This window comes from Rana temporaria, chromosome 8 (genome assembly GCF_905171775.1).
Source record: "Rana temporaria chromosome 8, aRanTem1.1, whole genome shotgun sequence".
NCBI lineage: Eukaryota > Metazoa > Chordata > Amphibia > Anura > Ranidae > Rana > Rana temporaria.
The window spans coordinates 164624994-164648011 of NC_053496.1; the positions used below are offsets into that span (position 1 = coordinate 164624994).

At 44.8% G+C, this 23018-nt stretch overlaps 1 protein-coding gene across 2 annotated transcripts in view; it reads right to left on the minus strand.

Annotated features, from left to right (window-relative positions):
- Positions 1-367: 367 nt before the first annotated feature.
- Positions 368-23018, minus strand: part of LOC120909338 (pulmonary surfactant-associated protein D-like) — a 46822-nt gene continuing 24171 nt past the window's right edge. For both annotated transcript variants that reach the window (XM_040321092.1, XM_040321094.1), the window contains one exon: positions 368-851. In XM_040321092.1, the coding sequence (XP_040177026.1) occupies positions 466-851 (386 nt within the window). In that variant the 3' untranslated portion in view covers positions 368-465. The remainder of the gene's footprint in view (positions 852-23018) is intronic.

The window sequence follows — 23018 nt, forward strand, 5'->3', positions numbered from 1 at the left end:
AATGTGATGACCAGCTAGCCTCTTTGCAGACTGCCTCCAGAGACAACCCTGCCTGTGCCGTCCAAGAAGATGACATCACCCTGGTTGAGTGATGAGCTCTAACCACCTCTGGAGGATCCTTCCGGGCTCTACAAGCCCTGTGAATATTTTCACTATTCAGGCCGAGATGGTTCTGGCCGAAGCCCCTTACTCTTGTTCTGCTTATCTGAAACCTCCTCTATAACAGTGAAATATTCTTTGTTGTGTAGGTTTACATTAATTCTCTTTGCGCTTTCTTATAATATGGAAATGCATAATGATATACAGTATATGTTAGGTGCTTTTTTTTATTGACAGTTTTTTTTTAATGATTGTTAAACTGCTGAAATAAGATGACATTTTTTTTTAATGATGGTCTTATTTAAGACCACAAAAGCCAAAACATGCCAACAAATGAAAGTGACAAAAGCAGTAATTATTTAACCGCTAGATAGAAAACTCACAGATGATAAGACGTTTGAATTGACAAGCAATTTCATTCCATTTTCCTGTTTTTTGCAGCTCTAAACAGTCCGGTGTGACTTGTTTATTACTGGGTGCATTTTTTTTCCAGTTGGTGTAGGAGATCGCATCACCCGATGGACATCTGTAAGTCCCATCTGTCTCTAGTTTATTTATTCCAAGAAAAGCAATGACATCGTAATCATTGGTGATGGAGCGTACGGCTTCATTCTCATCAGCATTCTTTGGAGTGGCAATTTGACCTCCCGCATCTGTACACCTGTCTCTAGCATCAGTGAAATTGCCTTGACCACCATCTGAGAGGTAAATTTTGTCACCACTTCTAGCTCTTCCTTTGAAAAATAAAAAAGCTAAAATGGAAAGAGAAGAGAAAAAAATATATATCATCACAAGACCTTCTATGATGTACAGGTATCTTCACTTAGAGCAAAATATAACATTGCAGTGATGATGATGGGCTGGTAAAGCATAAGTTCACCTTTGTGAAAAAAATTATAAATGTACATATTTTTGCAGCCAAAAAATAAGCATTTTAATATTTTTTTCCATAGGAGCCTGCAGACCATTGCACACAGAATTAATGGTTGCAATGTCAGGCTCCTGCAGAAAAGCCTTGCAGACTTATGCCCATACCTCTGTCAGTTTGAAGGCTGCAGTGCTTATGAATGTACTATGAGGGTGATCATCAGCACCCTCAGGCCCCATACACACGACCGAGTTTCTTGGCAGAATTCAGCCAGAAACTCGGTCGGAGCTGGATTCTGCCGAGAAACTCGGTCGTGTGTACACTTTTCAGCGAGGAAGCCGACGAGGAACTCGTCGGGCCGAAAAGAGAACATGTTCTCTATTTCCTCGTTGTTCAATGAGGAAAGTTGGCTCGGCGAGATCCTCGGCGGCTTCCACACTGAACTTGACGAGGAACTCGATGTGTTTGGCACGTCGAGTTCCTCGGACGTGTGTACGGGGCCTCACAGTTGATTAAGAACTACAAGCCATCTGCTGAGGTGGCGGACTAGACTTGTTGTTTTCTCATTTACAAATCTCTGTAAATTAATGACATGGCTGTGCAGGCCAAGCCCTGCACAGCCGGCCAGACATGAGTTTCCAACCCATCACTGCTCAACCCAAAGCGAAAAATCATACAGATGAAAATGTGCGTTATGTATCTAACTACACGTGCCTTTGGAGAAACTATGTTGTATATCTACAATCCAACTGTAAAATATATTATACAGTTTTTTGAAAATAAATAATCATGTGACAGTGGGTCTGGGGAGAGGAGCCCATGCCCTCTGTCACAGGGGAAGGGGGTTGTAGGAGCATGTTACACGTTACACCTTAAATATGCATGTAACATATAACATGCTTGTAAAGATGAACCTATCGTAAGTCAACCTGTTGCTATCTCCTGTTTTTAGCCAAGACATGGCCCAACTCAAATCCATGCAATATGCCCCTCATTTCTTGTCTTTAATTTATAAACTCACAGATCCACTGGAGGATTATGTTTCTCCATTTAACAGAGAATTTCATCTGATCTTTACCCCTGCCTGTAGTAATCTTGTATAGTGTCCAACACAGAACCATAAGATCCAATGTACTGAAGTCAGAGAGTAAATTAGGTTGTTCCGCAGCAACTCACACAAGGTTCTCCAGAGAACGCATTTAATGGATCTTCCAATAACATACAAAGTCCACAGACGATACAAGAATCCAACAGAGTAATGTTCATCATAGAGTGACAAGACAAGACTAGACTTGTGCCTTCACATGTTCATGCAGAGAATACGTGGGGGTATATTCTCTAACTGGTAGCCAGAAATTCCCAACATTATATATTGTTTCTTTTGAATAGCTGAGCAATTTGATTGGTTGTCTCTTAATTGAAAGACAGCAGGACATATTTACCTGCCACTCTTAAAAGACAGGATGTGACTTCAGCCGAAGTCACTAATTAGTATGCATCCTTGCATACTAATAAACCCCCCTCTAATAAGTAATTAGATTGCATGTGATCTGAATAATGGTTCGATATGTAAAAACGGCTCCATCCTGTCTCTGTCTTTTTTGACAATAGACAAACCTCTTTTGACTTGCAACATGTAATCACAGGCCTGATGTGTAAACTAGACTTATCATTTAATCTAATTCAACTGATTGAATAGTGGTTTGAGACTCTTCCTGTCTCTTTGCACAGGTTTGAAATCCGGCCTGTATATGTTAGACTCATATAATACAGATATATATATATATACATATATATATAAATATACACATACATAAAGGGAGCTGCGGTGGCTCAACGCGATTGGCACTGCGCTGACAAGCCTTTCACCTCTGCAGCTAGGGGTTCGGATCCCGGTCTCGGCTACATGTGAATTGAGTTTGGTGGTCTCAGCCCGGCTCCCGGTGGGTGTACTATGCGAGGTAAGCCTGCGCTTAGTACGCCCACCCCCCCCCACAAAAACCTCCACACTTACACGCACTTGAAATTGGGTTAACATGCACGCACTTTGACCACGCGGTCTCTAAAAAGAGAGGCGAAGGACTAATGGGGCTGGTTGAGCGGGCTAGATCCTCTCACTCCCTTATAGGGAGTCCCTCTGCCCCGTTGGGCTTCAAAGCGGAGCAGGTAGGGCGGGCTGTGTGGGAGGACCCCCTCACACACCCGCCATTGCCACCCGGGGCATGGAGAAAGATGGCAGATTGCCTCTGGGGGAGGCCTGCCTACTCCCAACTCCTGCAGTCCGGCTCCTCTCTCGAGTACACGCACAAAATACACTTTAAAAAAAAAAAAAAAAGAAGAAAAAAAAAAAATATACACATACATATCCATATATTACAACATATACTACTACAAATGTCAGTGGCCCGGATTCAAGAAGCAATTGCGCCTGCGTAACCATAGGTTACACAGCGCAATTGCTTACTTGCTCCGGCGTTACGAATGTTCCTGATTCACGAACATCGTAACGCCGACTGCAGCCTAAAATCTGCGTGGCATAAGGCTCTTATGCCACGCATATCTTAGGCTGCATTCTAGCGATGACCGCTAGGGGGCGCTCCCATTGTGCTCAGCGTATAGTATGCAAATTGCATACTAACACCGATTCACAATGTTGCGCGAGCCCTGCGTACGCAATTTACGTCGTTTCCGTACGGCGTGTTTAGCGTAAGGCTGCCCCTTCTAATAGCAGGGGCAGCCAATGCTAAAGTATACCCGTCGTTCCCCGCGTTGCGACGTTTCGAATTTTACGTCATTTGCGTAAGTGATTTGTGAATGGCGCTGGACGCCGTTCACTTTGAAGCAAATGACGTCCTTGCGATAGGACATAAGAGTGGGGAGAAAGGAGAAGAAACGGGCCTCCAATAGTGTAGTATGTATTAAAACTAGACCGCTTTATTATACACTAAAAGTGGACTCTTGCATGAAACAACAAACAAATGTGCAAAACGATAAAAATCTCAGCGTTTCAAACGTATTCTCACGTGACTTCTGGTATTGCGTCAGCCTCTCGCACTCCCTACGCCGTTACGTCACACCTCGTGACTTCTTCAGGGGGAGAACTGGGACATTAACCACTTCCCGCCCGGCCTATGGCCGATTTACGTCCGGGAAGTGGTTCTGAAATCCTGACAGAGGATCCTGACAGAAATCCTGACAGAAATCCTGATATACGAGCGCGATCTTGATATACGAGCGCGGTCTTGATATACGAGCGGGGTCTTGATATACGAGCATGTTTTGATATACGAGTGCTGTCTTGATATACGAGCATGTTTTGATAGACGCGCATGTTTTGATATACGAGCATGTTTTTATATACGAGTGCTGTCTTGATATACGAGCATGTCTTGATATACGAGCGCGGTCTTGATATACGAGCATGTCTTGATATACGAGCATGTCTTGATATACGAGCGCGGTCTTGATATACGAGCATGTCTTGAAATAAGAGCGCGGTCTTGATATACGAGCATGTTTTGATATACGAGCATGTTTTGATATACGAGCATGTCTTGATATACGAGCATGTTTTTATATACGAGTGCTGTCTTGATATACGAGCATGTCTTGATATACGAGCGCGGTCTTGATATACGAGCGCGGTCTTGATATACGAGCATGTTTTGATATACGAGCGCGGTCTTGATGCCACCACAAACACCACGGCTGAGCTGCAGGACAAGTCTGTCTCCTGGTCAGTGTATGTATATCAGGTAGGTCAGTGTATGTATGTCAGGTAGGTCAGTGTGTGTATGTCAGGTAGGTCAGTGTATGTATGTCAGGTAGGTCAGTGTGTGTATATCAGGTAGGTCAGTGTATGCATGTTAGGTAGGTCAGTGTATGTATGTCAGGTAGGTCAGTGTATGTATGTCAGTGTATGTATGTCAGGTAGGTCAGTGTGTGTATGTCAGGTAGGTCAGTGTGTGTATGTCAGGTAGGTCAGTGTATGTATGTCAGGTAGGTCAGTGTATGTATGTCAGTGTATGTATGTCAGGTAGGTCAGTGTGTGTATGTCAGGTAGGTCAGTGTGTGTATGTCAGGTAGGTCAGTGTGTGTATGTCAGGTAGGTCAGTGTGTGTATGTCAGGTAGGTCAGTGTGTGTATGTCAGGTAGGTCAGTGTGTGTATGTCAGGTAGGTCAGTGTATGTATGTCAGTGTATGTATATCAGGTAGGTCAGTGTATATAAGTCAGTGTGTGTATGTCAGGTAGGTCAGTGTGTGTATGTCAGGTAGGTCAGTGTGTGTATGTCAGGTAGGTCAGTGTGTGTATGTCAGGTAGGTCAGTGTATGTAGGTCAGTGTGTGTATGTCAGGTAGGTCAGTGTATGCATGTCAGGTAGGTCAGTGTGTGTATGTCAGGTAGGTCAGTGTGTGTATGTCAGGTAGGTCAGTGTATGCATGTTAGGTAGGTCAGTGTATGTATGTCAGGTAGGTCAGTGTATGCATGTTAGGTAGGTCAGTGTATGTAGGTCAGTGTATGTATGTCAGGTAGGTCAGTGTGTGTATGTCAGGTAGGTCAGTGTGTGTATATCAGGTAGGTCAGTGTATGCATGTCAGACAGTGGTGCATCGGATCACCGTTGATCCGTGATCCTAACTGTTCCCCCTTTCCGAATCGGCACACTATGTGATCCGCGGATTGCCGCTGCGGCCATAGCATTAGGAAAGGCCGTGGCTTCGGCCTAGCTCCGGAGCTGCGGCCATCTTGGTACACCCGGCGCCGGCCCTCCTCTCTGTTTACAGCCACAGAGGAGGAGGAGCCTGCACTCGTAGGACACACACACCGCTGTCTGAGGTCTGTAAGGGGGACTGGGAGTCATACTGATGAGGGGTCTGCACTGAGGGGTTACTGTCTGTACTACTGGAGGGTGTCTGCACTGAGGAGGGGAGGGGTGTGTCTGTACTGAGGAGGGGAGGGGTGTGTCTGTACTAGGGGGTGTACTGCTGGGGAGGGCCTGCACTGAAGTGGGGGTGTTTTGATCCGTTGCACCCCCAATGTCAGGTAGGTCAGTGTTTGTATGTCAGTGTATGTATGCATGTCTCAGGTAGGTCACACAACCCCACCTCAATGTCAGTGGCCCGGATTCAAGAAGCAATTGCGCCTGCGTAACCATAGGTTACACAGCGCAATTGCTTACTTGCTCCGGCGTTACGAATGCTCCTGATTCACGAACATCGTAACGCCGACTGCAGCCTAAAATCTGCGTGGCATAAGGCTCTTATGCCACGCATATCTTAGGCTGCATTCTAGCGATGACCGCTAGGGGGCGCTCCCATTGTGCTCAGCGTATAGTATGCAAATTGCATACTAACACCGATTCACAATGTTGCGCGAGCCCTGCGTACGCAATTTACGTCGTTTCCGTACGGCGTGTTTAGCGTAAGGCTGCCCCTTCTAATAGCAGGGGCAGCCAATGCTAAAGTATACCCGTCGTTCCCTGCGTCGCGACGTTTCGAATTTTACGTCATTTGCGTAAGTGATTTGTGAATGGCGCTGGACGCCGTTCACTTTGAAGCAAATGACGTCCTTGCGATAGGACATAAGAGTGGGGAGAAAGGAGAAGAAACGGACCTCCAATAGTGTAGTATGTATTAAAACTAGACCGCTTTATTATACACTAAAAGTGGACTCTTACATGAAACAACAAACAAATGTGCAAAACGATAAAAATCTCAGCGTTTCAAACGTATTCTCACGTGACTTCTGGTATTGCGTCAGCCTCTCGCACTCCCTACGCCGTTACGTCACACCTCGTGACTTCTTCAGGGGGAGAACTGGGACATTAACCACTTCCCGCCCGGCCTATGGCCGATTTACGTCCGGGAAGTGGTTCTGAAATCCTGACAGAGGATCCTGACAGAAATCCTGATATACGAGCACTGTTTTGATATACGAGCGCTGTCTTGATATACGAGCATGTTTTGATATACGAGCGCGGTCTTGATATACGAGCGCGGTCTTGATATACGATCATGTCTTGATATACGAGCATGTCTTGATATACGAGCGTGGTCTTGATATACGAGCATGTTTTGATATGAGTGCTGTCTTGATTATACGATCATGTCTTGATATACGAGCGCGGTCTTGATATACGAGCACGGTCTTGATATACGAGCGCGGTCTTGATATACGAGCGCGGTCTTGATATACGAGCATGTTTTGATATACGAGTGCTGTCTTGATATACGAGCGCGGTTTTGATATACGAGCATGTCTTCATATACGAGCGCGGTCTTGATATACGAGCTTGTTTTGATATACGAGCATGTCTTGATATACGAGCGCGGTCTTGATATACGAGCATGTTTTGATATACGAGCATGTTTTGATATACGCGCATGTCTTGATATACGAGCGCGGTCTTGATATACGAGCATGTCTTGATATACGAGCATGTCTTGATATACGAGCGCGGTCTTGATATACGAGCATGTTTTGATATACGCGCGCGGTCTTGATATACGAGCATGTTTTTATATACGAGTGCTGTCTTGATATGCGCGCAGACTTGATATACGAGCGCGGTCTTGATATACGAGCATGTTTTGATATACGAGCGCGGTCTTGATATACGAGCATGTTTTGATATACGAGCGCGGTCTTGATATACGAGCATGTTTTGATATACGAGCGCGGTCTTGATGCCACCACGAACACCACGGCTGAGCTGCAGGACAAGTCTGTCTCCTGTTCAGTGTATGTATATCAGGTAGGTCAGTGTATGTATGTCAGGTAGGTCAGTGTGTGTATGTCAGGTAGGTCAGTGTATGTATGTCAGGTAGGTCAGTGTATGTATGTCAGGTAGGTCAGTGTATGTATGTCAGGTAGGTCAGTGTATGTATGTCAGGTAGGTCAGTGTGTGTATGTCAGGTAGGTCAGTGTGTGTATGTCAGGTAGGTCAGTGTGTGTATGTCAGGTAGGTCAGTGTATGTATGTCAGGTAGGTCAGTGTGTGTATATCAGGTAGGTCAGTGTATGCATGTTAGGTAGGTCAGTGTATGTATGTCAAGTAGGTCAGTGTATGTATGTCAGTGTATGTATGTCAGGTAGGTCAGTTTATGTATGTCAGGTAGGTCAGTGTGTGTATGTCAGGTAGGTCAGTGTGTGTATGTCAGGTAGGTCAGTGTATGTATGTCAGGTAGGTCAGTGTGTGTATATCAGGTAGGTCAGTGTATGCATGTTAGGTAGGTCAGTGTATGTCAGGTAGGTCAGTGTGTGTATGTCAGGTAGGTCAGTGTATGTATGTCAGTGTATGTATGTCAGGTAGGTCAGTGTGTGTATGTCAGGTAGGTCAGTGTGTGTATGTCAGGTAGGTCAGTGTATGCATGTCAGGTAGGTCAGTGTGTGTATGTCAGGTAGGTCAGTGTGTGTATGTCAGGTAGGTCAGTGTGTGTATGTCAGGTAGGTCAGTGTGTGTATGTCAGGTAGGTCAGTGTGTGTATGTCAGGTAGGTCAGTGTGTGTATATCAGGTAGGTCAGTGTATGTATGTCAGGTAGGTCAGTGTATGTATGTCAGGTAGGTCAGTGTATGTATGTCAGTGTATGTATGTCAGGTAGGTCAGTGTATGTATGTCAGGTAGGTCAGTGTGTGTATGTCAGGTAGGTCAGTGTGTGTATGTCAGGTAGGTCAGTGTGTGTATGTCAGGTAGGTCAGTGTGTGTATATCAGGTAGGTCAGTGTATGCATGTTAGGTAGGTCAGTGTATGTATGTCAGGTAGGTCAGTGTATGTATGTCAGTGTATGTATATCAGGTAGGTCAGTGTATATAAGTCAGTGTGTGTATGTCAGGTAGGTCAGTGTATGTATGTCAGGTAGGTCAGTGTATGTATGTCAGGTAGGTCAGTGTGTGTATATCAGGTAGGTCAGTGTATACATGTTAGGTAGGTCAGTGTGTGTATGTCAGGTAGGTCAGTGTGTGTATGTCAGGTAGGTCAGTTTATGTATGTCAGGTAGGTCAGTGTGTGTGTATATCAGGTAGGTCAGTGTATGCATGTTAGGTAGGTCAGTGTATGTATGTCAGGTAGGTCAGTGTATGTATGTCAGTGTATGTATGTCAGGTAGGTCAGTGTATGTATGTCAGGTAGGTCAGTGTGTGTATGTCAGGTAGGTCAGTGTGTGTATGTCAGGTAGGTCAGTGTGTGTATGTCAGGTAGGTCAGTGTATGTATGTCAGTGTATGTATATCAGGTAGGTCAGTGTATATAAGTCAGTGTGTGTATGTCAGGTAGGTCAGTGTGTGTATGTCAGGTAGGTCAGTGTGTGTATGTCAGGTAGGTCAGTGTGTGTATGTCAGGTAGGTCAGTGTGTGTATGTCAGGTAGGTCAGTGTGTGTATGTCAGGTAGGTCAATGTATGTATGTCAGGTAGGTCGGTGTGTGTATATCAGGTAGGTCAGTGTATGCATGTCAGGTAGGTCAGTGTATGCATGTCAGGTAGGTCAGTGTGTGTATGTCAGGTAGGTCAGTACGAGCGCTGTCTTGATATACGAGCGCGGTCTTGATATACGATCATGTCTTGATATACGAGCGCGGTCTTGATATAGGAGTGTTGTCTTGATATACGAGCGCGGTCTTGATATACAAGCATGTTTTGATATACGAGCATGTTTTGATATACGAGCGCTGTCTTGATATACGAGCATGTCTTGATATACGAGCATGTCTTGATATACGAGCGCGGTCTTGATATACGAGCGCGGTCTTGATGCCACCACGAACACCACGGCTGAGCTGCAGGACAAGTCTGTCTCCTGGTCAGTGTATGTATATCAGGTAGGTCAGTGTATGTATATCAGGTAGGTCAGTGTATATAAGTCAGTGTGTGTATGTCAGGTAGGTCAGTGTATGTATGTCAGGTAAGTCAGTGTGTGTATGTCAGGTAGGTCAGTGTATGTATGTCAGGTAGGTCAGTGTGTGTATATCAGGTAGGTCAGTGTATACATGTTAGGTAGGTCAGTGTATGTATGTCAGGTAGGTCAGTGTATGTATGTCAGTGTATGTATGTCAGGTAGGTCAGTGTGTGTATGTCAGGTAGGTCAGTGTGTGTATGTCAGGTAGGTCAGTGTGTGTATGTCAGGTAGGTCAGTGTATGTATGTCACTGTATGTATATCAGGTAGGTCAGTGTATATAAGTCAGTGTGTGTATGTCAGGTAGGTCAGTGTGTGTATGTCAGGTAGGTCAGTGTGTGTATGTCAGGTTGGTCAATGTATGTATGTCAGGTAGGTCGGTGTGTGTATATCAGGTAGGTCAGTGTATGCATGTTAGGTAGGTCAGTGTATGTATGTCAGGTAGGTCAGTGTATGCATGTCAGGTAGGTCAGTGTGTGTATGTCAGGTAGGTCAGTGTGTGTATGTCAGGTAGGTCAGTACGAGCGCTGTCTTGATATACGATCATGTCTTGATATATGAGCGTGGTCTTGATATACGAGCATGTCTTGATATACGAGCGTGGTCTTGATATACGAGCGTGGTCTTGATATACGAGCATGTTTTGATATATGAGTGCTGTCTTGATATACGAGCGCGGTCTTGATATACGATCGCTGTCTTGATATACGAGCGCTGCCTTGATATACGAGCGCTGCCTTGATATACGAGCACGGTCTTGATATACGAGCGTGGTCTTGATATACGATCGCTGTCTTGATATACGAGCGCTGCCTTGATATACGAGCGCTGCCTTGATATACGAGCACGGTCTTGATATACGAGCATGTTTTGATATACGAGCATGTCTTGATATACGAGCGCGGTCTTGATATACGAGCATGTCTTGATATACGAGCGCGGTCTTTATATACGAGCATGTCTTGATATACGAGCGCGGTCCTGATATACGAGCATGTCTTGATGTACGAGCTCGGTTTTGATATACGAGCATGTTTTGATATACGAGCGCGGTCTTGATATACGGGCATGTCTTGATATACGAGCATGTTTTGATATATGAGTGTTGTCTTGATTATACGATCATGTCTTCATATACGAGCATGTCTTGATATACGAGCGCGGACTTGATATACGAGCTCTGTCTTGATATACGAGCGCTGCCTTGATATACGAGCGCGGTCTTGATATACGAGCATTTTTGATATACGAGTGTTGTCTTGATATACGAGCGCGGTCTTGATATACGAGCATGTTTTGATATACGCGCATGTTTTGATATACGAGTGCTGTCTTGATATACGAGCATGTCTTGATATACGAGCATGTTTTGATATATGAGCATGTCTTGATATACGAGCGCGGTTTTGATGTACGAGCATGTCTTGATATACGAGCGCGGTCTTGATATACGAGCGCGGTCTTGATATACAAGCATGTCTTGATATACGAGCGCGGTCTTGATATACGAGCGCGGTCTTGATATACGAGCATGTTTTGATATACGAGCATGTCTTGATATACGAGCATGTCTTGTTCTAAGAGCGCGGTCTTGAAGTACGAGCGCGGTCTTGATATACGAGCATGTCTAGATATACGAGCGCGGTCTTGATATACGAGCATGTTTTGATATACGAGCGCGGTCTTGATATACGAGCATGTCTTGATATACGAGCGCGGTTTTGATGTACGAGCATGTCTTGATATACGAGCGCGGTCTTGATATACGAGCATGTTTTGATATACGAGCATGTCTTGATATACGAGCATGTCTTGATCTAAGAGCGCGGTCTTGATGTACGAGCATGTCTTTATATACGAGCGCGGTCTTGATATACGAGCGCGGTCTTGATGCCACCACGAACACCACGACTGAGCTGCAGGACAAGTCTGTCTCCTGGTCAGTGTATGTATATCAGGTAGGTCAGTGTATATAAGTCAGTGTGTGTATGTCAGGTAGGTCAGTGTATGTATGTCAGGTAGGTCAGTGTGTGTATGTCAGGTAGGTCAGTGTATGTATGTCAGGTAGGTCAGTGTGTGTATATCAGGTAGGTCAGTGTATACATGTTAGGTAGGTCAGTGTATGTATGTCAGGTAGGTCAGTGTATGTATGTCAGTGTATGTATGTCAGGTAGGTCAGTGTGTGTATATCAGGTAGGTCAGTGTATACATGTTAGGTAGGTCAGTGTATGTATGTCAGGTAGGTCAGTGTATGTATGTCAGTGTGTGTATGTCAGGTAGGTCAGTGTGTGTATGTCAGGTAGGTCAGTGTGTGTATGTCAGGTAGGTCAGTGTATGTATGTCACTGTATGTATATCAGGTAGGTCAGTGTATGTATGTCAGGTAGGTCAGTGTATGTATGTCAGTGTATGTATGTCAGGTAGGTCAGTGTGTGTATGTCAGGTAGGTCAGTGTGTGTATGTCAGGTAGGTCAGTGTGTGTATGTCAGGTAGGTCAGTGTATGTATGTCAGGTAGGTCAGTGTGTGAGTCAGGTAGGTCAGTACGAGCGCTGTCTTGATATACGATCATGTCTTGATATATGAGCGTGGTCTTGATATACGAGCATGTCTTGATATACGAGCGTGGTCTTGATATACGAGCATGTTTTGATATACGAGCATGTCTTGATATACGAGCGCGGTCTTGATATACGAGCGCGGTCTTGATATACGAGCATGTTTTGATATACGAGTGTTGTCTTGATATACGAGCGCGGTCTTGATATACGAGTGCCGTCTTTATATACGAGCATGTCTTGATATACGAGCGCGGTCTTGATATACGAGCATGTCTTGATATACGAGCGCGGTTTTGATATACGAGCATTTCTTGATATACGAGCGCGGTCTTAATATACGAGCATGTCTTGATATACGAGCGCGGTCATGAAATACGAGCATGTCTTGATATACGAGCGCGGTCTTAATACACGAGCATGTCTTGATATACGAGCTCGGTTTTGATATACGAGCATGTTTTGATATACGAGCGCGGTCTTGATATACGAGCATGTCTTGATATACGAGCGCGGTCTTGATATACGAGCATGTCTTGATATACGAGCGCGGTCTTGATATACGAGCATGTCTTGATATACGAGCTCGGTTTTGATATACGAGCATGTTTTGATATACGAGCGCGGTCTTGATATACGAGCATGTCTTGATATACGAGCATGTCTTGATATACGAGCGCGGTCTTGATATACGAGCATGTCTTGATATACGAGCGCGGTCTTGATATACGAGCATGTCTTGATATACGAGCGGTCAGTGGTCAGTGTGTGTATGTCAGGTAGGTCAGTGTATATAAGTCAGTGTGTGTATGTCAGGTAGGTCAGTGTGTGTATGTCAGGTAGGTCAGTGTGTGTATGTCAGGTAGGTCAGTGTATGTATGTCAGGTAGGTCAGTGTGTGTATGTCAGGTAGGTCAGTGTATGTATGTCAGGTAGGTCAGTGTATGTATGTCAGGTAGGTCAGTGTGTGTATGTCAGGTAGGTCAGTGTATGCATGTTAGGTAGGTCAGTGTATGTATGTCAGGTAGGTCAGTGTGTGTATGTCAGGTAGGTCAGTGTATGCATGTTAGGTAGGTCAGTGTATGTATGTCAGGTAGGTCAGTGTATGTATGTCAGTGTATGTATATCAGGTAGGTCAGTGTATATAAGTCAGTGTGTGTATGTCAGGTAGGTCAGTGTATGTATGTCAGGTAGGTCAGTGTGTGTATGTCAGGTAGGTCAGTGTGTGTATGTCAGGTAGGTCAATGTATGTATGTCAGGTAGGTCGGTGTGTGTATATCAGGTAGGTCAGTGTATGCATGTTAGGTAGGTCAGTGTATGTATGTCAGGTAGGTCAGTGTGTATGTCAGGTAGGTCAGTGTGTGTTTGTCAGGTAGGTCAGTGTGTGTATGTCAGGTAGGTCAGTGTGTGTATGTCAGGTAGGTCAATGTATGTATGTCAGGTAGGTCAGTGTGTGTATATCAGGTAGGTCAGTGTATGCATGTTAGGTAGGTCAGTGTATGTATGTCAGGTAGGTCAGTGTATGTATGTCAGTGTATGTATGTCAGGTAGGTCAATGTATGTATGTCAGGTAGGTCGGTGTGTGTATGTCAGGTAGGTCAGTGTGTGTATGTCAGGTAGGTCAGTACGAGCGCTGTCTTGATATACGAGCGCGGTCTTGATATATGAGCGTGGTCTTGATATACGAGCATGTCTTGATATACGAGCGCGGTCTTGATATACGAGTGATGTCTAGATATACGAGCGCGGTCTTGATATACGAGCATGTTTTTATATACGAGCGCGGTCTTGATATACGAGCATGTCTTGATATACGAGCGCGGTCTTGATTTACGAGCATGTCTTGATATACGAGCGCGGTCTTGATCTACGAGAATGTCTTGATATACGAGCGCGGTCTTGATATACGAGCATGTCTTGATATACGAGCGCGGTCTTGATATACGAGCATGTCTTGATATACGAGCGCGGTCTTGATATACGAGCATGTTTTTATATACGAGTGCGGTCTTGATGTACGAGCATGTCTTGATATACGAGCATGTTTTGATATACGAGCGCGGTCTTGATATACGAGCGCGGTCTTGATATACGAGCATGTTTTGATATACGAGCGCGGTCTTGATATACGAGCATGTCTTGATATACGAGCGCGGTCTTGATATACGAGCATGTCTTGATATACGAGCGCGGTCTTGATATACGAGCATGTCTTGATATACGAGCGCGGTCTTGATATACGAGCGCGGTCTTTATATACGAGCATGTCTTGATCTAAGAGCGGGGTCTTGATATACGAGCGCGGTCTTGATGCCACCACGAACACCACGGCTGAGCTGCAGGACAAGTCTGTCTCCTGGTCAGTGTATGTATATCAGGTAGGTCAGTGTATGTATGTCAGGTAGGTCAGTGTATGTATGTCAGGTAGGTCAGTGTGTGTATATCAGGTAGGTCAGTGTATACATGTTAGGTAGGTCAGTGTATGTATGTCAGGTAGGTCAGTGTATGTATGTCAGGTAGGTCAGTGTGTGTATGTCAGGTAGGTCAGTGTGTGTATGTCAGGTAGGTCAGTGTATATAAGTCAGTGTGTGTATGTCAGGTAGGTCAGTGTATGTATGTCAGGTAGGTCAGTATATGTATGTCAGGTAGGTCAGTGTGTGTATGTCAGGTAGGTCAGTGTGTGTATGTCAGGTAGGTCAGTGTATATAAGTCAGTGTGTGTATGTCAGGTAGGTCAGTGTGTGTATGTCAGGTAGGTCAGTGTATGTATGTCAGGTAGGTCAGTGTGTGTATGTCAGGTAGGTCAGTGTGTGTATGTCAGGTAGGTCAGTGTATGCATGTTAGGTAGGTCAGTGTATGTATGTCAGGTAGGTCAGTGTGTGTATGTCAGGTAGGTCAGTGTGTGTATGTCAGGTAGGTCAGTGTGTGTATGTCAGGTAGGTCAGTGTGTGTATGTCAGGTAGGTCAGTGTGTGTATGTCAGGTAGGTCAGTGTGTGTATGTCAGGTAGGTCAGTGTGTGTATATCAGGTAGGTCAGTGTATGCATGTTAGGTAGGTCAGCTCGGTTTTGATATACGAGCATGTCTTGATATACGAGCGCGGTCTTGATATACGAGCATGTCTTGATATACGAGCGCGGTCTTGATATACGAGCATGTCTTGATATACGAGCGGTCAGTGGTCAGTGTGTGTATGTCAGGTAGGTCAGTGTATATAAGTCAGTGTGTGTGTATGTCAGGTAGGTCAGTGTATGTATGTCAGGTAGGTCAGTGTGTGTATGTCAGGTAGGTCAGTGTGTGTATGTCAGGTAGGTCAGTGTATGTATGTCAGGTAGGTCAGTGTGTGTATGTCAGGTAGGTCAGTGTGTGTATGTCAGGTAGGTCAGTGTATGCATGTTAGGTAGGTCAGTGTATGTATGTCAGGTAGGTCAGTGTGTGTATGTCAGGTAGGTCAGTGTGTGTATGTCAGGTAGGTCAGTGTGTGTATGTCAGGTAGGTCAGTGTGTGTATGTCAGGTAGGTCAGTGTGTGTATGTCAGGTAGGTCAGTGTGTGTATGTCAGGTAGGTCAGTGTATGCATGTCAGGTAGGTCAGTGTGTGTATGTCAGGTAGGTCAGTGTGTGTATGTCAGGTAGGTCAATGTATGTATGTCAGGTAGGTCGGTGGGTGTATATCAGGTAGGTCAGTGTATGCATGTTAGGTAGGTCAGTGTATGCATGTTAGGTAGGTCAGTGTATGTATGTCAGTGTATGTATGTCAGGTAGGTCAGTGTATGTATGTCAGGTAGGTCAGTGTGTGTATGTCAGGTAGGTCAGTACGAGCGCTGTCTTGATATACGAGCGCGGTCTTGATATACGAGCATGTTTTGATATACGAGTGTTGTCTTGATATACGAGCGCGGTCTTGATATACGAGCGCGGTCTTGATATATGAGCATGTCTTGATATACGAGCGCGGTCTTGATATACGAGCATGTCCTGATATACGAGCGTGGCCTATATACACGAGCATGTCTTGAAATACGAGCGCGGTCTTGATATACGAGCATGTCTTGATATACGAGCGCGGTCTTGATATACGAGCATGTCTTGATATTCGAGCGCGGTCTTGATATACGAGCATGTCTTGATATACGAGCGCGGTCATGATATACGAGCATGTCTTGATATATGAGCGTGGTCTTGATATACGAGCATGTCTTGATATACGAGCATGTCTTGATATACGAGCGCGGTCCTGATATACGAGCATGTCTTGATATACGAGCGGTCAGTGGTCAGTGTGTGTATGTCAGGTAGGTTAGTGTATGTATGTCAGTGTATGTATATCAGGTAGGTCAGTGTATATAAGTCAGTGTGTGTATGTCAGGTAGGTCAGTGTGTGTATGTCAGGTAGGTCAGTGTGTGTATGTCAGGTAGGTCAGTGTATGTATGTCAGGTAGGTCAGTGTGTGTATGTCGGGTAGGTCAGTGTGTGTATGTCAGGTAGGTCAGTGTATGTATGTCAGGTAGGTCAGTGTGTGTATGTCAGGTAGGTCAGTGTGTGTATGTCAGGTAGGTCAGTGTATGCATGTTAGGTAGGTCAGTGTATGTATGTCAGGTAGGTCAGTGTATGTATGTCAGTGTATGTATATCAGGTAGGTCAGTGTATATAAGTCAGAGTGTGTATGTCAGGTAGGTCAATGTATGTATGTCAGGTAGGTCAGTGTGTGTATGTCAGGTAGGTCAGTGTGTGTATGTCAGGTAGGTCAATGTATGTCTTGATATACGAGTGATGTCTTGATATACGAGCATGTTTTGATATACGAGCGCGGTCTTGATATACGAGCATGTTTTGATATACGAGCATGTTTTGATATACGCGCATGTTTTGTTAAACGAGCGCGGTCTTGATATACGAGCATGTCTTGATATACGAGCGAGGTCTTGATATACGAGCATGTCTTGATATACGAGCGCGGTCTTGATATACGAGCATGTCTTGATATACGAGCGCGGTCTTGATATACGAGCATGTCTTGATATACGAGCGAGGTCTTGATATACGAGCATGTCTTGATATACGAGCATGTCTTGATATACGAGCGCGGTCTTGATCTACGAGAATGTCTTCATATACGAGCGCGGTCTTGATATACGAGCATGTCTTGACATACGAGCGCGGTCTTGATATACGAGCATGTTTTTATATACGAGCGCGGTCTTGATGTACGAGCATGTCTTGATATACGAGCGCGGTCTTGATATACGAGCGCGGTCTTGATCTAAGAGCGGGGTCTTGATATACGAGCGCGGTCTTGATGCCACCACGAACACCACGGCTGAGCTGCAGGACAAGTCTGTCTCCTGGTCAGTGTGTGTATATCAGGTAGGTCAGTGTGTGTATGTCAGGTAGGTCAGTGTATGTATGTCAGGTAGGTCAGTGTGTGTATATCAGGTAGGTCAGTGTATACATGTTAGGTAGGTCAGTGTATGTATGTCAGGTAGGTCAGTGTATGTATGTCAGGTAGGTCAGTGTATGTATGTCAGGTAGGTCAGTGTGTGTATGTCAGGTAGGTCAGTGTGTGTATGTCAGGTAGGTCAGTGTGTGTATGTCAGGTAGGTCAGTGTATATAAGTCAGTGTGTGTATGTCAGGTAGGTCAGTGTATGTATGTCAGGTAGGTCAGTATATGTATGTCAGGTAGGTCAGTGTGTGTATGTCAGGTAGGTCAGTGTATGTATGTCAGGTAGGTCAGTGTGTGTATGTCAGGTAGGTCAGTGTGTGTATGTCAGGTAGGTCAGTGTATATAAGTCAGTGTGTGTATGTCAGGTAGGTCAGTGTATACATGTTAGGTAGGTCAGTGTGTGTATGTCAGGTAGGTCAGTGTGTGTATGTCAGGTAGGTCAGTGTATATAAGTCAGTGTGTGTATGTCAGGTAGGTCAGTGTATACATGTTAGGTAGGTCAGTGTGTGTATGTCAGGTAGGTCAGTGTGTGTATGTCAGGTAGGTCAGTGTGTGTATGTCAGGTAGGTCAGTGTGTGTATGTCAGGTAGGTCAGTGTGTGTATGTCAGGTAGGTCAGTGTGTGTATGTCAGGTAGGTCAGTGTGTGTATGTCAGGTAGGTCAGTGTGTGTATATCAGGTAGGTCAGTGTATGCATGTTAGGTAGGTCAGCTCGGTTTTGATATACGAGCATGTCTTGATATACGAGCGCGGTCATGATATACGAGCATGTCTTGATATACGAGCGCGGTCTTGATATACGAGCATGTCTTGATATACAAGCGCGGTCTTGATATACGAGCATGTCTTGATATACGAGCGGTCAGTGGTCAGTGTGTGTATGTCAGGTAGGTTAGTGTATGTATGTCAGTGTATGTATATCAGGTAGGTCAGTGTATATAAGTCAGTGTGTGTATGTCAGGTAGGTCAGTGTATGTATGTCAGGTAGGTCAGTGTGTGTATGTCAGGTAGGTCAGTGTGTGTATGTCAGGTAGGTCAGTGTTTGTATGTCAGGTAGGTCAGTGTGTGTATGTCAGGTAGGTCAGTGTGTGTATGTCAGGTAGGTCAGTGTGTGTATATCAGGTAGGTCAGTGTATGTATGTCAGGTAGGTCAGTGTATGTATGTCAGTGTATGTATATCAGGTAGGTCAGTGTATATAAGTCAGTGTGTGTATGTCAGGTAGGTCAGTGTGTGTATGTCAGGTAGGTCAGTGTGTGTATGTCAGGTAGGTCAATGTATGTATGTCAGGTAGGTCGGTGTGTGTATATCAGGTAGGTCAGTGTGTGTATGTCAGGTAGGTCAGTGTATGTATGTCAGTGTATGTATGTCAGGTAGGTCAATGTATGTATGTCAGTGTATGTATGTCAGGTAGGTCAGTGTATGTATGTCAGGTAGGTCAGTGTATGTATGTCAGGTAGGTCAGTGTGTGTATGTTAGGTAGGTCAGTGTGTGTATGTCAGGTAGGTCAGTGTGTGTATGTCAGGTAGGTCAGTGTGTGTATGTCAGGTAGGTCAGTGTGTGTATGTCAGGTAGGTCAGTGTATGTATGTCAGGTAGGTCAGTGTATGTATGTCAGGTAGGTCAGTGTGTGTATGTCAGGTAGGTCAGTGTGTGTATGTCAGGTAGGTCAGTGTGTGTATGTCAGGTAGGTCAGTGTATGTATGTCAGGTAGGTCAGTATGTGTATGTCAGGTAGGTCAGTGTATGCATGTTAGGTAGGTCAGCTCGGTTTTGATATACGAGCATGTCTTGATATACGAGCGCGGTCTTGATATACGAGCATGTCTTGATATACGCGCTCGGTTTTGATATACGAGCATGTTTTGATATACGAGCGCGGTCTTGATATACGAGCATGTCTTGATATACGAGCGCGGTCTTGATATACGAGCATGTCTTGATATACGAGCATGCCTTGATATACGAGCATGTCTTGATATACGCGCGCGGTCTTGAAATACGAGCATGTCTTGATATACGAGCGCGGTCTTGATATACGAGCATGTCTTGATATACGCGCTCGGTTTTGATATTCGAGCATGTTTTGTTATACGAGCGCGGTCTTGATATACGAGCATGTCTTGATATACGAGCGCGGTCTTGATATACGAGCATGTTTTGATATACGAGCATGTCTTGATATACGAGCATGTCTTGATATACGAGCGCGGTCTTGAAATACGAGCATGTCTTTATATACGAGCGCTGTCTTGATATACGAGCATGTCTTGATTTACGAGCGCGGTCTTGATATACGAGCATGTTTTGATATACGAGCGCGGTCTTGATATACGAGCATGTCTAGATATACGAGCGCGGTCTTGTTATACGAGCATGTTTTGATATACGAGCGCGGTCTTGATATACGAGCATGTCTTGATATACGAGCGCGGTCTTGAAATACGAGCATGTCTTGATATACGAGCGCGGTCTTGATATACGAGCATGTCTTGATATACGATCATATCTTGATATACGAGCATGTCTTGATATACGAGCGCGTTCTTGATATACGAGCATGTCTTGATATACGCGCGGTCAGTGGTCAGTGTGTATGTCAGGTAGGTTAGTGTATGTATGTCAGTTTATGTATATCAGGTAGGTCAGTGTATATAAGTCAGTGTGTGTATGTCAGGTAGGTCAGTGTATGTATGTCAGGTAGGTCAGTGTGTGTATGTCAGGTAGGTCAGTGTGTGTATGTCAGGTAGGTCAGTGTATGTATGTCAGGTAGGTCAGTGTGTGTATGTCAGGTAGGTCAGTGTGTGTATGTCAGGTAGGTCAGTGTGTGTATGTCAGGTAGGTCAGTGTATGCATGTTAGGTAGGTCAGTGTATGTATGTCAGGTAGGTCAGTGTGTGTATGTCAGGTAGGTCAGTGTGTGTATGTCAGGTAGGTCAGTGTATGTATGTCAGGTAGGTCAGTGTATGTATGTCAGTGTATGTATATCAGGTAGGTCAGTGTATATAAGTCAGTGTGTGTATGTCAGGTAGGTCAGTGTGTGTATGTCAGGTAGGTCAGTGTGTGTATGTCAGGTAGGTCAATGTATGTATGTCAGGTAGGTCGGTGTGTGTATGTCAGGTAGGTCAGTGTGTGTATGTCAGGTAGGTCAGTGTGTGTATGTCAGGTAGGTCAGTGTATGTATGTCAGGTAGGTCAGTGTGTGTATGTCAGGTAGGTCAGTGTGTGTATGTCAGGTAGGTCAGTGTGTGTATGTCAGGTAGGTCAGTGTGTGTATATCAGGTAGGTCAGTGTATGTATGTCAGGTAGGTCAGTGTATGTATGTCAGTGTATGTATATCAGGTAGGTCAGTGTATATAAGTCAGTGTGTGTATGTCAGGTAGGTCAGTGTGTGTATGTCAGGTAGGTCAGTGTGTGTATGTCAGGTAGGTCAATGTATGTATGTCAGGTAGGTCGGTGTGTGTATATCAGGTAGGTCAGTGTGTGTATGTCAGGTAGGTCAGTGTATGTATGTCAGTGTATGTATGTCAGGTAGGTCAGTGTATGTATGTCAGTGTATGTATGTCAGGTAGGTCAGTGTATGTATGTCAGGTAGGTCAGTGTATGTATGTCAGGTAGGTCAGTGTGTGTATGTTAGGTAGGTCAGTGTGTGTATGTCAGGTAGGTCAGTGTGTGTATGTCAGGTAGGTCAGTGTGTGTATGTCAGGTAGGTCAGTGTGTGTATGTCAGGTAGGTCAGTGTATGTATGTCAGGTAGGTCAGTGTATGTATGTCAGGTAGGTCAGTGTGTGTATGTCAGGTAGGTCAGTGTGTGTATGTCAGGTAGGTCAGTGTGTGTATGTCAGGTAGGTCAGTGTATGTATGTCAGGTAGGTCAGTGTGTGTATGTCAGGTAGGTCAGTGTATGCATGTTAGGTAGGTCAGCTCGGTTTTGATATACGAGCATGTCTTGATATACGAGCGCGGTCTTGATATACGAGCATGTCTTGAAATACGAGCGCGGTCTTGATATACGAGCATGTCTTGATATACGCGCTCGGTTTTGATATACGAGCATGTTTTGATATACGAGCGCGGTCTTGATATACGAGCATGTCTTGATATACGAGCGCGGTCTTGATATACGAGCATGTCTTGATATACGAGCATGCCTTGATATACGAGCATGCCTTGATATACGAGCGCGGTCTTGAAATACGAGCATGTCTTGATATACGAGCGCGGTCATCATATACGAGCATGTCTTGATATACGAGCGCGGTCTTGATATACGAGCATGTCTTGATATACGCGCTCGGTTTTGATATTCGAGCATGTTTTGTTATACGAGCGCGGTCTTGATATACGAGCATGTCTTGATATACGAGCGCGGTCTTGATATACGAGCATGTTTTGATATACGAGCATGTCTTGATATACGAGCATGTCTTGATATACGAGCGCGGTCTTGAAATACGAGCATGTCTTTATATACGAGCGCTGTCTTGATATACGAGCATGTCTTGATTTACGAGCGCGGTCTTGATATACGAGCATGTTTTGATATACGAGCGCGGTCTTGATATACGAGCATGTCTAGATATACGAGCGCGGTCTTGTTATACGAGCATGTTTTGATATACGAGCGCGGTCTTGATATACGAGCATGTCTTGATATACGAGCGCGGTCTTGAAATACGAGCATGTCTTGATATACGAGCGCGGTCTTGATATACGAGCATGTCTTGATATACGAGCATATCTTGATATACGAGCATGTCTTGATATACGAGCGCGTTCTTGATATACGAGCATGTCTTGATATACGAGCATGTCTTGATATACGCGCGGTCAGTGGTCAGTGTGTATGTCAGGTAGGTTAGTGTATGTATGTCAGTTTATGTATATCAGGTAGGTCAGTGTATATAAGTCAGTGTGTGTATGTCAGGTAGGTCAGTGTATGTATGTCAGGTAGGTCAGTGTGTGTATGTCAGGTAGGTCAGTGTGTGTATGTCAGGTAGGTCAGTGTATGTATGTCAGGTAGGTCAGTGTGTGTATGTCAGGTAGGTCAGTGTGTGTATGTCAGGTAGGTCAGTGTGTGTATGTCAGGTAGGTCAGTGTATGCATGTTAGGTAGGTCAGTGTATGTATGTCAGGTAGGTCAGTGTGTGTATGTCAGGTAGGTCAGTGTGTGTATGTCA